The sequence below is a fragment of the Chrysemys picta genome, chromosome 21, assembly GCF_011386835.1.
Source record: "Chrysemys picta bellii isolate R12L10 chromosome 21, ASM1138683v2, whole genome shotgun sequence".
In the NCBI taxonomy this organism is placed as follows: domain Eukaryota; kingdom Metazoa; phylum Chordata; order Testudines; family Emydidae; genus Chrysemys; species Chrysemys picta.
The window spans coordinates 1,562,458-1,576,358 of NC_088811.1; the positions used below are offsets into that span (position 1 = coordinate 1,562,458).

Here is a 13,901-nt window from a genome sequence, read left to right on the forward strand (position 1 = left end):
GCGGCCCTGCCCCGGGCATGGGGAGTAGCTGGAGCACAGTGGCTTTCTGGTCATGGCCTGGGCCCGTAAGGGGGTGGCATGGGAGGTAGGCTGGAGGGGGGGTGTGGCTGGCTCTCTGCCTGCCAGGCAAATCCCAGTGGCTGGATCCGCTGGCACTGCAGCTCCCTTTACTGCAGGGAGCAGTGAAGGGACCCCAGCGTAACCAGCAGGCAGCCTGGTCTCTGGCTCACCCTGCACCTCCGGCCGCTGGCTCTGTAGCAGGTCAGGGCTCTGCCCAATAGCCTCTCTCCTCTCGCAGGTATGTCACCATGCCGAGTGCCAGCAGCTGAACCACAGCAATCCCTTAAACTTGTGTGAGGCCTGTGACCGCAAGTTCCACGGCACCATGCACTTCGACGGGCACATCCGCTTCGACCTGCCACCCCAAGGTGAGAGCCGGGGGCAGCGGGGGCTGGGGGCTGGTGAACATGACCCTCCTCCCCTGCGGGGCACTGCCAGCGATGGTGCTCCCGCCTCAGCGAGCCCCGTCCCTTGGGCTTCTCCTCCCGTGGGGATTTGCCCTGTTCTCATCCCGGGGGCCTGTTCCCAAGGGCTCAGCCTCCCCAAATCCTCCCCTCTGGAGCCCCCCCCATGCCAGATGCCCCTCAGCAGGGCATCTCGCCGGCAGAGCACTAGGCAGGCAGGGGAACGGATCCTCATGGATGGCGCGGCCTGTCAGCGGAGGGAGCAGTGATGGGCCTGTTGGCAGAGGGGTTTGCTGCCACCGGAGGCTGCAGGAGAGGCTTCCCCAGGTGGCTGCAAAGGCCCCAGTCTCCCGGCCCTCGAGCTGCTGGGCAGAGGTGCTGAGCCTTGATCTGTGCCCAGGGCCTGATGGGGCTCGGTCTCCTGGGTGACTCGTCCGTCTTTCCTGGTTGCAGGTTCCATTCTGGCCCGGAACGTATCCACGCGCTCATGCCCCCCACGCACCAGCCCTGCCTCCGACGTGGAGGAGGAGGACGAAGGGCTAGTGGATGGGAGAGGGTGAGTATGTTCATGTGAAGAGCTAGGGGAGGTGCTTCCATCTCCTTGGCAGCAGACAAGATGGGTCCCGGGGGAGCGGGGCCCAGGGGGCAGCGGGACGCCGGGGCCCAAGGGGCAGCGGGACGCCGGGGCAGTGGGTTCCTGGGGCAGCGGGACGCCAGGGCCCGGGGGCAGCGGGTTCCTGGGGCAGCGGGTTCCTAGGGCAGCGGGACGCCAGGGCCCAGGGGGCAGCGGGTTCCTGGGCAGCGGGACGCCAGGGCCCAGGGGGCAGCGGGACGCCGGGGCAGCGGGTTCCTAGGGCAGCGGGACGCTGGGGTCCAGGGTACAGCTGCACTTAACAATCAGGACACACGGTCTAAGGCTGCAGAGTATGTTCTGGGTGCGCCGATGCCACTCCAGGGCCGGGGGCTTGTCTGAAAGACTGAACGAACCACTGTAGAGCGCTGGCTTGCTCTGTGCAGGGGGTCGCTCAGCACCCGGGTCCCGGCGTTTGGTGGGAGATGGGGCTCTCTGACCGCCATCGCTCTTGCCAGGCCCAGGCTCTGTGTGCCAGGCGATCCCTGTAACCGTGTGTTTGTGCCGTGCAGGGACAAGAAGAGCTCGGCGCTGAAGCTCCCCAAGAAGAAAGCCCGGCGCAGACACACGGATGTAAGGAGCCCAGCATCGTCTCATGCCTTGTGCCTCACGGGGCCCTGGTAGCTGGCTCTGGGCATGGAACCAGAGCCTTGGAGCAAGTGTCTTGTGCTGGGACTGGGGGGCCTCGCTTGGCTGCTGCCCAGAGCCGTTTGGGATGCCGTGAGGTCCGGCGCTCAGCAGCTCTGGTTTGAAGGGCAGCAGAGGAGCCTAGCCTGCCCGCTGCAGTGCTCAGTCTGTCTGTCCCAGCTCCTCACAGAGGCCAGAGTGTGGGTGACCCCACCAGTGACAGGCCCCATCCCCAATTCAAGCGAGAAATCCATCCCCAGCTTCCTGCTGGAGCGGCTCTCGCTGCGTAGCTCGGCCTGTGCCAACCGTGCTGTCTGCAGGGTGCGGGCGAGCGGGACCCCCCCTGGGGTGGGTTCCCAGCCAGCTCTGGCACGGCTGTGCAAGGAGACAGGCCAGGACTTGGGAGGGGGCCAGGGAGTTGCCCAGATTCGGGGGGGTTGATGGTCAGGCAGGTGGAAGTCGGGGGCGCCGACCCTGCAGGGTGTAGGGCTGCTTGGGCAATGGCTGGGCTAACTCCTGCCCCCTCCTGCAGGACCCCAGTAAAGAGTGCTTCACCCTGAAGTTCGACTTGAACGTGGACATAGAAACGGAGATCGTCCCGGCCATGAAGAAGAAGTCCCTGGGGTGAGTCGTGGCCACCTAGCTAGACACTGGCTGGGACCCTGGGACTGCTCTGGGGTGTGACTCCAGGGGCCGTGCGGAGACCCGGGGTCCCGGCATGGTCAGCTGTGGACTCTAACCCCGATCCGGGAGCTGATGTGCCCTTGGCACTGCCCAGTGCTCCTCGCCTCCCCCAAGCTCCCTGCACGCTTTGGCCCCTTGCCCTGGCTTCCCTGGGCTCAGGCGGATGCTGCTGACTGAGTGCATAGGTGCCCTGCCAGGGGCCGCTGGCTCACCCTGCACTGAAGCACTGGAGGGGCCCCAGGACCGGCACTGCCCATTGTGGTGCTTTGCTGGGGGGTGTCCTGGAGCTGCATCAGGGACTTGTCACCCACTGTGCCTGTCTGGGGTGCCCAAGAGGCTGCTGGGTTTGACTCTGCCTCGCACTCTTGGAGAAACCTGCTCCGTGCCCCCTTCTGTTCCCCACGGGCGTCACCTCTCAGAGCCATCTCCACAGCCCCTCTCCCGGGGAGTCCCCTGCCAGCTTCTCCTCCCATGTGTCCGTGGCTCTCGCCAGCTGCCGAGGCCGAGTAGCTGCTGGCCAGAGCCGGGAGCGGTGCCCGCCCCAGCCACCAGCTAAGCGTGTTTGGCCCAGGCCTGCTTGCGGGCAGGTTGCTTTGGGGAGAGCGTCGCGGAGCTCCCAGGCCAGCAGGGTAGCAAGTGGCGGCAGCAGCAGGAGCCCTGTACGTGTCCCCAGCGCTGCCCGCCGAGCTCCTGCCCAGCGCAGTGTGCCCGGCCAGCGTTCCTGTTCTGAATGGGCGCGGGACCCTCTTCCCTGAGCCCAGCCCCTGGCAGGGAGGAACTTGTGCCGACGTCTCTTTCTCTGCCCCCCAGGGAGGTGCTGCTGCCGGTGTTCGAGAGGAAAGGCATCGAGCTGGCGAAGGTGGATATTTATCTGGATCAGTCCAACACGCCTCTGTCACTCAGCTTCGAAGCGTACCGCTTCGGGGGACACTACCTGAGGGTGAAAGGTGCGTCCCGTCCAGCCCCACGTGTCCCATGGCTCGGCGGGAGCGGGGATGCCCCCAGTGCAGAGCCTACGTGCTGCAGGAAGTGGCTTTGGGGGGATGTTCAGCTGCTGCCCTCTAGGCTCTAGGTCCATAGCGTCCCGGGCTGCATAGGGAATGGGGTTTGGGACCTTCCCCTCTCGGGACGCACGTGCCCATTCAGCCCAGGTCAGGGCTGGCGTGGTTCAAATCCAGCTTCTGCCCAGGGAGCGAGAGAAGGCCTCAGTGTGCTGATCTCCCTTGGGCCAGCGCGGTCAGCCTTTCCAGCCTGCAGGGTGGGGGTGGCTGAGTTTGCGCTTGGGGGAGGGGGCCAGGCCTTGCTCAAAGTGGCTCCCAGCTGCACGTCCCATCCGTATCCCCTGGGGGAGCCAGGGGAGGAAGGCAGGACCCCATGTTATTCCTGCAGTGTCCAGCAGGGGTCACCATCTGAGCAGTGCAGCAGCGTCTGCACCTGGAGAGGATGAAGCCCCCCTCGGGTGCACTCTGCGTGTGTGGCAGTGAGGGCGAGGCTGAGCTGTGCCTGGCGGGCTCCTGTCGGTGGCGTGGGCAGTTGGGTCGGGGCTGGGCATGCTGGCTTCAGGCTAGTGGACCTGGGACAGACCTGGGCTTCCTCCAGCCCTGGGGAGGTAGGAGTGTGCCACGCCCAGCCATGCTGGAGACCCGCTGGGACTGGGCAGCCATTGCAGTCTGCAGAGCTGTGTGCCCAGGGTATGCGCGTCTGGCCCGTCCCACGGACGCTGGGTGAGTCATGCTGCCCTTGGGCCAGGAGCCACGGGGCTCACGCCGCTACCCATAGCAATCGCTTGGGTGCTGAGGCTAGTGCCCGTCGGCTGACCCCCTGCCCTGCGCTCCCTCACAGCCAAACCCGGCGATGAGCTCAAGGTGGAGCAGGCCGTGAAAGACTTCAAATCGCTGAGTCTGCCCATCATGCGGTCCTCAGGCTCTGCCTCCACCTTCCTCTTCACTCCCACCGGGGAGAGACCGGACCAGCCGCCCTTCCGCCGGGAGAGCATGGACATCCTGGTGAGTTGGGAGGGAATGCCAGCGTGGCACCCGGGCGGCGGCGGGGCTGGGGGCTCAGCAGAGCTGTTGGGACCTGGGGACGATGGGGAGGTGACTATGGTGGCCCCATGCCAAGCATTTTGCTGAGACAAATCCGTCCGATGTAGTGAGCAGCGGGCAGCTGAGTTCTAGGAGCTGACCGCTTCAGGCAGTGCTCACCTCTCTGTGGACAATGTGGCTTCTCAGTAGAGCAGTTTGGTTCTTGCTGTGAAACACCGGAGTGGCCCAGCCTGCAGCTCGGAGAGGCGGGTGCTTGGCAGGTCATCGCGGTGGACCCTCTGTGTCCCCGTTCCCCCCTGGGGCCCGGGGTGCTGTCTCCTCTCTGTCGAACCTTGAGCACTGTGGCTGGGTCTCAGGGATCTCTCTCCCTATCAGGGAGCAAACGGATAAGATCAAGATAGAGCCAATAAATGGAGCTGTTGATGGGCAATTGTTTGTTTGGCAAGCAAAGGTTTCAGCTTATCCAAAGCCCTCTGCCTGATAAGGGGAATCTCAGTCAACAAACAGTACCCCATCCAGCAATCAGCAGCATTTGTCCCCGCCTGCCTGGCCCCCGGGGAGAGCTGCCCCTGCCCGGCACAGGGAAAGGCCCAGGGTTCCAGGTGGAGCTGGGCAGGAAATGGTTCTCCCCTCCCGGAAGAATTTGAGATTTCAGAAAAGGTTCCCATTGCGAATCAGGATGGAACGTGAGAATGGCGGGGAGCCGAACGTGGCTGTGGCTCTTGTCAGTGGAAATGGTTTAATAGGGGTTTGACCTTTTTCATTTTTTTGAACACTTTAAAAATTCTGAATGAACTTGCTTTTCGAAACGGGACGTCAGTTTGAACCGAAAACCAGAACTTTTCATTTTGAAAACATAGGAACGGGATGTTTCAGCAATTTCAAAACATTGTCAACGCATCAAACCCAGCCCTATCCAGGAAAATCAGCTTTTTCTGGTGAAAAACTTCTGTTGAAAAACTCCCGCCCAGCTGTAATTCTAGGTGTGTGCTGCTCAGGCACCACTTACCTGGGCTCACACCTGCTCAGGTGGATCTGCCATGTCTGCTCAGGCTGGCTGATGTTCCCGTGGATCAGCGCATGGTTTCCAGGGTGCAGACACCTCCATAATATTGGCTTGTTTTCCAGCCATTAACAGACCCCTACAGCATCTGTGCCTACTGAGCCCTGAAATGCGGCTGCCTCTGGGCTGGGATACAGCAGTAACACTATGCAAGAGATTCCTGCTGGGGCAGGATAATTTCTCCAGCCATGGGTTAGGGTTTGGGTTAGGGTTTGTGTTTGTGTGAGGTGCTTGGGACTTCTGCTAGGAATATGGGGTAGAGCTGGGCTGGAACAGCTTCCTCTCCCTGCAGCCCCGAGAGGCAAGTGCCCAAGCTACTGCCAGAGTTACAGTCTCAGGAGGAACCAGGCTGCTGAGTGGAGGGTCTGCTGAGAGGAGCTGTGGGGCTTGGGGCAGGCGCCTGCACCTGTTCCCCCTGCAGTGTCTGGGGTGCTGCTGGGGAGCGGCTGAGGGGGCCCAATGGGAGTGCCAGCGGGGGTTCCCAAGTCCTGAGGGTGAGGGCAGGCCTGGGAGTGGGGCGGGCGGAACAGCAAGAGCCGGGGCACTGGGCAGCGAGGAGCCAGCCCGGCTCAGCCGTGGCATTAACCCAGGCCTGGGGTTTCCCCCTCAGCCTGCTGGCGTTTGCCAACCGAGGAGGAAGCGTGTGTCTGTGGCCACATCCCCCAAGATGCTGCAGCTGGGCTGGGCTCTGCCTGCTGGCTCGCCTGGGGCCCATGCGTGTCGGAAGGGGCCCGTGCAGCACCGTGTGGTGGTGGTGCTGTGGCACACGACAGTCCAGGCCAGCGCCCCATTAGTCAGTGGGTCTTCCCAGCACAGCCTCCATGTGGGAAGCGCCTGGGAGGGCTCAGGGGAGAGTCGGATGAGATGGGGGTGGGGACCCAGTCCCAGCCATTCTTCCTGGCCACACTGAGACCTGTGTGTGCGTGTGTGATTTCTGCCAGGTGTGAGTGTGACTCGGTGACAGGGACATGTCTGCCTGGACTCTGTGTGCCAGCCCAGCCGGCTGTGTGCCTGGTGTCCCCTGGGGCATGGGGGTTCAGGCCTCTGGGGCAGCCCCCACGCTGGCTCTCCCAGTCCCTGCCCAAAGCAAACCCCCCTGGCTAGTGCCACCTCGTCTGGGAAGCCTGCACCTGGGAGCAGCGATAGGTGCATTCTGTCTGGGGACTGGGGGAGGAGCCATGAGTGACAGGAATGGGATGCAGGCTGAAGGGGCTATGGGAGAAGGGGGTTTGTCAGTTCACAAGCAGCTAATACCTGCAGGTAGCAGGCCAGGCACGTGCCCCTCTGGGGTGTTATTGACACGAGTCACATGGAGCAGGGAGAGGGGCCTGTACTAAGTGAAGGGAGGGACCTCTGGGCAGGGTGTCCCGGAGGGGCTGGGAGTGGGGCATGGCAGCCCAGCCTGCCCCTTCCAGTGCAGCCCAGGCCAGCAGGGAGTGACGGGAAGGGGCTGCCTTCAGCCTGCCACGAGAGGTGGTCTTGGCTCTGTGTGCAGCCCCAACCGCGCTCCGGCAGGGCCCCTGGTCAGCAGGCTCCATGGAGAAATTGGGCAGTGAGCTCCCAGGGCTGCATGTAGAGGAATGAGAGAACATACGATGGAGTAAATGGGCCCAGATAGTCAAAGGAGGTAACATAACCCAGTCACTGTCCAACATGAAACAGTGTTAAACAAGGTCGCCGTTTGGTATCCGGAGAGCTCAGCGGCTTGCTCCACTGGCAAACACCCCAGTGAACAGCCTTTAGCCCTTGTTAAAGATACAGAAGGGAAAAGAGGTAAAGCATTCGACATGCTACGTGTTAAATAAAACTGTCATTGTGAAGACTCTCCTTGCTCCCTGTCCGTTAGCTGGCGAGCTTTTAAAGGAAGCCCCATCTGGCAGTCTCTCCAATGGCAGTACAGAGGGGATGACCTTTAGTTGAGTTGGGCTGGAGCCGTCACTGCTGTTAACGTCTGATCCCATTTCCTAAAAGACAAACCTGCGAACGGGGAGAGAAAAGCCCAGCGAAGAGACAAAACGCGGTTTCTGGCTCTGGTGCTGATTTGCACTCACAGCCTGGCTGCTGGAAAACCACAGGTCCAGCCCACGGCCTCATCTCCCACTCCAAGCCCAGGCAAACTTGTACCAGGCTCAGGCTGTTCAGGGCATTGCTCTTACTTGCTTCTCTGGTCCCAGGTTTACTGCGGGGGTGCCACACGTCGTCTTGGCTGACTAAGCCAGACTCTTATTACACAGAAGGAAAAAGAAGAGGGACAGAAAGAACCAAAGTAAGGTGGGAAGGAACAGAACACACAAGGGTGGGGGGTGGGAACGACCGTCTCAAATCCCAGCAGGTATTTGGGATTGTGTGGGAGCCAGCGGAGGTGGTGATGACATCTGGGTCCCTCTCTGGTCTGGCCTGGCCAAGTCATTTCTCAGGATTAGGATGATACAGACGAGGGTGTTATGGGAGAGTTCGTGGTCCCAGGAGGCGGCGGCAGGGTTAGCTCACTGCAGTGGGTGTCGGCAGACAGCTCCTTGGGCTAATCCCCCCCCAAGTCTTCCTTTTCTTTGAAGAGCTCCAGAAGGGAGAGCTGGGCGGACTAGCCCGTCCCCTCACTATGGTGGTCACCAGCTCAGTCTCCTTCCCAGCACACCACCAGGCATGATTGGAACACAGCCCTGGAGTTCCACCAGCCGACTAATTCAGCCCTTGTCTCCCTTTTCCCATCAACATGTGTTACAGATTATTGTGACCTCTTGGGAACTTTCACTCCCTTTCTACAGCTGAGCTGCAATGAGGTTAAATTGATAGGCCCAGTTATTACCAAACCTCTCCCCGTGGCAGGGCCGGGCCCCCTCCAGGGGAATGTAGCGGAAGTTGGGGTTGGTCCTGCTTTGAGCAGCGGGTTGCACTAGATACCTCCTGAGATTCTCTGATTGTCTGATTCTAAGGTTTCAGAGTAGCAGCCGTGTTAGTCTGTATCCGCAAAAAGAACAGGAGTACTTGTGGCACCTTAGAGACTAACAAATTTATTTGAGCATAAGCTTTCATGGGCTAAACCCCACTTCTTCGGATGTATAGAATGGAACATATGTTGAGGATATATATATGCACATACAGAGAGCATGAAAAGGTGGGAGTTGTCTTACCAACTCTGAGAGGCCAATTAAGTAAGAGAAAAAAACTTTTGAAGTGATAATCAAGCTAGCCCAGTACAGACAGTTTGATAAGACGTGTGAGAATACTTACAAGGGGAGATAGATTCAATGTTTGTAATGGCTCAGCCATTCCCAGTCCTTATTCAATCCTGAATTGATTGTATCTAGTTGGCATATCAATTCCAGCTCAGCAGTTTCTCGTTGGAGTCTGTTTTTGAAGCTTTTCTGTTGCAAAATTGCCACCCGCAGGTCTGTCACTGAATGACCAGACAGGTTAAAGTGTTCTCCCACTGGTTTTTGAATGTTATGATTCCTGATGTCAGATTTGTGTCCATTAATTCTTTTGTGTAGAGACTGTCCGGTTTGGCCAATGTACATGGCAGAGGGGCATTGCTGGCACATGATGGCATAGATCACATTGGTAGATGTGCAGGTGAACGAGCCCCTGATGCTATGGCTGATGTGATTAGGTCCTGTGATGATGTCACTTGAATAGATATGTGGACAGAGTTGGCATCCGGCTTTGTTGCAAGGATAGGTTCCTGGGTCAGTGTTTTTGTTCAGTGATGTGTGAGTATTTGCTTCAGGTTGGGGGGTTGTCTGTAAGCGAGGACAGGTCTGTCTCCCAAGATCTGTGAGAGTGAGGGATCATCTTTCAGGATAGGTTGTAGATCTTTGATGATGCGCTGGAGAGGTTTTAGTTGGGGGCTGAAGGTGATGGCTAGTGGTGTTCTGTTATTTTCTTTGTTGGGCCTGTCTTGTAGGAGGTGACTTCTGGGTACTCGTCTGGCTCTGTCAATCTGTTTTTTCACTTCAGCAGGTGGGTATTGTAGTTTTAAGAATGCTTGATAGAAATCTTGTAGGTACTTGTCTCTGTCTGAGGGATTGGAGCAAATGAAGTTGTATCTTAGAGCTTGGCTGTAGACAATGGATCGTGTGGTGTGTCCTGGATGGAAGCTGGAGGCATGTAGGTAAGTATAGCGGTCAGTAGGTTTCCGGTATAGGGTGGTATTTATGTGGCCATCACTTATTAGCACAATAGTGTCCAGGAAATGGACCGCTTGTGTGGATTGATCTAGGCTGAGGTTGATGGTGGGATGGAAATTATTGAAATTGTGGTGGAATTCCTCAAGGGCTTCTTTTCCATGGGTCCAGATGATGAGTATGGCATCAGTGTAGCGCAAATAGAGTAGGGGCGTTAGGGGACGAGAGCTGAGGAAGCGTTGTTCTAAGTCAGCCATAAAAATGTTGGCATACTGTGGGGCCATGCGGTTACCCATAGCAGTGCTGCTGACTTGAAGGTATACATTGTCCCCAAATGTGAAATAGTTGTGGGTGAGGAAAAGTCACAAAGTTCAGCCATCAGGTTAGCTGTGACATTATCGGGGATACTATTCCTGATGGCTTGTAGTCCATCTTCGTGTGGAATATTGGTGTAGAGGGCTTCTACGTCCATAGTGGCCAGGATGGTGTTTTCTGGAAGATCACCGATGGATTGTAGTTTCCTCAGGAAGTCAGTGGTGTCTCGAAGATAGCTGGGAATGCTGGTAGCGTAGGGCCTGAGGAGAGAGTCCACATAGCCAGACAATCCTGATGTTAGGGTGCCAATGCCTGAGATGATGGGGGGTCCAGGATTTCCAGGTTTATGGATCTAGGGTAGCAAATAGAATACTCCTGGTTGGGGTTCTAGGCATGTGTCTGCACAGATTTGTTCGTGTGCTTTGTCAGGGAATTTTTTTAGCGGATGGTGTAGTTTCTTTAGGTAATCCTCAGTGGGATCAGAGGATAATGGTCTGTAGAATGTGGTGTTAGAGAGCTGTCTGGCAGCCTCTTGGTCATATTCCAATTTATTCATGATGACGACAGCACCTCCTTTGTCAGCCTTTTTGATTATGATGTCAGAGTTGTTTCTGAGGCTGTAGATGGCGTTGTGTTCAGCATAGCTGAGGTTATGGGGCAAGTGATGTTGCTTTTCCACAATTTCAGCCTTTGCACGTTGACGAAGCAATCTATTTAGAAGTCCAGTCTGTTGTTTCGACCGTCCGGAGGAGTCCACGCAGAATCCTTCTTTTTGTCGTGCTGGTAGGGAGGATTCTGTGGGTTAGTATGCTGTTCAGAGGTATATTGGAAATATTCTTCGAGTCGGAGACGTCGAAAGTAGGATTCTAGGTCACCACAGAACTGTATCTTGTTCGTGGGTCTGGAGGGACAAAAGGAGAGGCCCCGAGATAGGACAGACTCTTCTGCTGGGCTAAGAGTATAGCTGGAAAGATTAACAATATTGTTGGGTGGGTTAAGGGAGCTACTGTTATGGCTCCTTGTGGCATGTAGCAGTTTAGATAGTTTAGTGTCCTTTTTCCTTTGTAGAGAGGCAAAGTTTGTCTTGTAAATGGCTTGTCTAGATTCTAAGTTCACCCTGCAGGGTAATGCGCTGTCACTCGGCACCTTTCATCATCCCAACTGTTACTGCGGGCTGGGCTCAGCTTATCTGCATGGCTCATGGCATACAGCCCCACAAACCTCTGTGTGTGCAGCCCCACAAATCTGTGTGCGCAGCTACACAAACCTCTGTGTGTGCGTATGTGCAGCCACATAAACCTGTGTGCGCAGCTACACAAACCTCTGTGTGTGTCTATGTGCAACCACAAAAACCTGTGTGCGCAGCTACACAAACCTCTGTGTGTGGGTGTGTGCAGCCACATAAAGCTGAGCGTGCACTGCCGGGGCAGTTCCCTGCCGCAGGTGTGCCACGTGCTAGATAAGCTTAGCTCCCTTTGGCCTCGCCGGGGCTGCTGGGGGCCTGTGCTGCGTCTTCTCCCTAGTGGGTGTGCCCCTGAGTCTTGAGGCCCTGCAGCGACTTGACACAGATCAGGGCAAACAGGAACTGGCTTTCCAGGTCTCTGCTTTCCCAACGTTGGGTTCGGTATCAAAGGTGAACTGCACCTGTGGAGCCGTATTCCCAGCCCTTCGCCCCGGTGGAGATCTCTGCGCAGAAGGCTTGCTGCTGTCCACCCTCGAGCGAGCATGCCCCAGCCAGGTGCTGCCCCTCCATTCCCAGACTGGTTCCAAGCGGCTGGTTGGTTGCTGCTGCGGGGGACGTGGATTCAGCCTGAAGATGTTTCTGCAGCTTGTTTTTGGAAAACACCTTGCTCCTAGGCAAGCCCTGTGTGTGTGAGTCGGCGCCGCTCGCGTCGTCCTGAGCCATCAGTCTGTGGGCACAATGCCAGGGCTCTCCTGCCTCTCCCTGCGAGGCCAGGCGGCAGCAGGAGCAAAACGCCCTCAGATCTAACTCCGTGTTGAGCCCTCCGCCCCAGACTCGGTTCACTCCCAAGGCCAGGACCAGCTGCCCTGCCCGCGTCAGCCCCCTGCTGACCCCTCAACCCAGGGAGCTGGCTGTGTGCCCGGGGTTCGTGGCTGCAAGGATCCAGTACTACAATGCTCAGCGGCGGGAGGCTCACCTCCCAAAGCCGATGGCCAGGCCACATCCCGCCCGGCATCGCCAGGCACAGGCGGGACAAGAGGGGGCCGTGCCGGAAAGTCGCCAGAGCAAAGCCACTAACAAGAGCCCCAGGCCAGACCAGAGGGTGAAGATGCAAGGGCCAGAGCCAGTGCGCTGCTGGACAGCTGGAGGCCACCTGGGACTGGAGGCCCCGGGATGCGTGGAGAGAGTGAGTGACCTCCTTGTGGCATGGCAAGTCGCTGTGCAACCCCGAGCGGGCAGCTGAGTCCTTCCCCCTTCGCCGGATCCCCTGCAAGAGCCAGCGGCCAGTCGCTGACATGGGACACATGGGAGATGATAGGGAGAGGTCACATCCCAAATGAGGTTGTGCAGGGAGCTCACTGCTCCCCGAGTCGGCACCGAGCTCCCTGCAGGCCCCCCACTCATGCCGCCTTGCTGGGGCTCCCCCTGCCTCTGCTGCATCCTCATCGCCTGCCCTTGCCCCTGCCACGTCACTGGTGCTCCCCTCGCACCTGGTAGGGAATGTGCTTGGGCGGGGGGCAGAGCATTGGGTAGAGGGGAGCAGGCTGCCCAGTGCTGGGGGGCGGCGGGCGGCTGCCCCAGTGACAGACCTGTGCTCCGGCAAGCAGCAGCCCTCCCTGATCCCTGGGTGAGGGGTTGGGGTTTGGATCTTAGTTCCTGTGTGCCAGTCATATGCACCATGGGGTTTCTGCCAGCAGACAGCCGGATGGACAGGGTGCCTCGGCGTGTCCAGCTTGTCCCGAAGGCTGGGAAATTCCAGCGGGGGCTGCTCCACGCATGCTGCCCAGGTTTGGCTCTCCACCTTCCTCTTACAGTCCTTGCAGCAGCTGAGAAGCTGCTAGGCCAGGAGTGCTGCGGTCATGGGGGCGCCCCAGCCTGGCTGCCCAGGGGCCATTCTAGAGCAAGACAGGACAGAGCTCCACGCCTGCTGTGACTGCAGGCCCAGGCCTGTACCTCGCTCACTGGGCGGCTGCAGCTGGGGCTTCTCCTGCCAGGCAGGTGTCCCTCCCCTGGCTCGCAGGCTGATTGACGGGGTGTGGCTGTCAGACGCAGCCCCGGCCCCTGCAGTGCATGCTCGGAGTGTGTGTGGGGGTGCTTTCTGCGTGGGGTCGGGCAGTTGGTGAGACTCGCGCTGTGGACCTGAGGCTGGATCATTTGCCCTTCAGGGCCTCTCCCATTCTGCCTCAGTGCTCAGGAGGGAGCCCTGGTCCCCAGAGGGGATTATTTCCTGTGCTGCCCGGCCCTCTGCGTGGACTGGGCTGCCCCCGCCCCACTCCGCTGGGCATGAAGGAAAAGCCCCTGAGCATCAGCATGGCCCTTGGCTGGCTCATGGCCGGGAAGAGCTGGCCCCCCCTGTGTTCTGGGAGTGAGAGGGACGTGGCCGTCCTGTCTGTGTGCCCCATGGACGCAGGCTTCCAGGTGAGTGGCCGGGGCGGCAGGTGGGCAGGGAGCTGCTGCTGGGTATCTGCTTGGATTTCAGCAGAGGGTACAGGGATCCCAGCGGAGAGCCAGACGCAGAAGCAGCGGGAACCCTGCCCTGTGCTCAGGGCCTGCCAGGAGGGAGGGTGGGCTCCTGGGTAAGGCACAGGAGTGGGACTCGGCACATCTGGGTTACTTAGTCTGTAAGGTCTTTGGGGCAGGATCTCTGTGTGTACCGCACCTTGGCCAGCCTTAGCACAAAACAAACAATTCTTCCTCAGCTGCCCAGCGGGGCTGCGGTGATGGGGCCGGCTGAGGATAGCGTGGGCATGTCTGCCCCAGGCGGG

At 58.9% G+C, this 13,901-nt stretch overlaps 1 protein-coding gene across 12 annotated transcripts in view; it reads left to right on the plus strand.

Moving 5' to 3' along the window:
• The window catches only part of PLEKHG5 (pleckstrin homology and RhoGEF domain containing G5), a 134,673-nt gene that overhangs the window by 106,821 nt on the left and 13,951 nt on the right, over window positions 1-13,901 (plus strand). For all 12 annotated transcript variants that reach the window (XM_065575368.1, XM_065575369.1, XM_065575370.1 and 9 more), the window contains 6 exons: window positions 299-428; window positions 918-1,020; window positions 1,608-1,668; window positions 2,255-2,346; window positions 3,217-3,353; window positions 4,249-4,412. In XM_065575368.1, coding sequence (XP_065431440.1) covers window positions 299-428; window positions 918-1,020; window positions 1,608-1,668; window positions 2,255-2,346; window positions 3,217-3,353; window positions 4,249-4,412 — 687 coding nt within the window. The remainder of the gene's footprint in view (window positions 1-298; window positions 429-917; window positions 1,021-1,607; window positions 1,669-2,254; window positions 2,347-3,216; window positions 3,354-4,248; window positions 4,413-13,901) is intronic.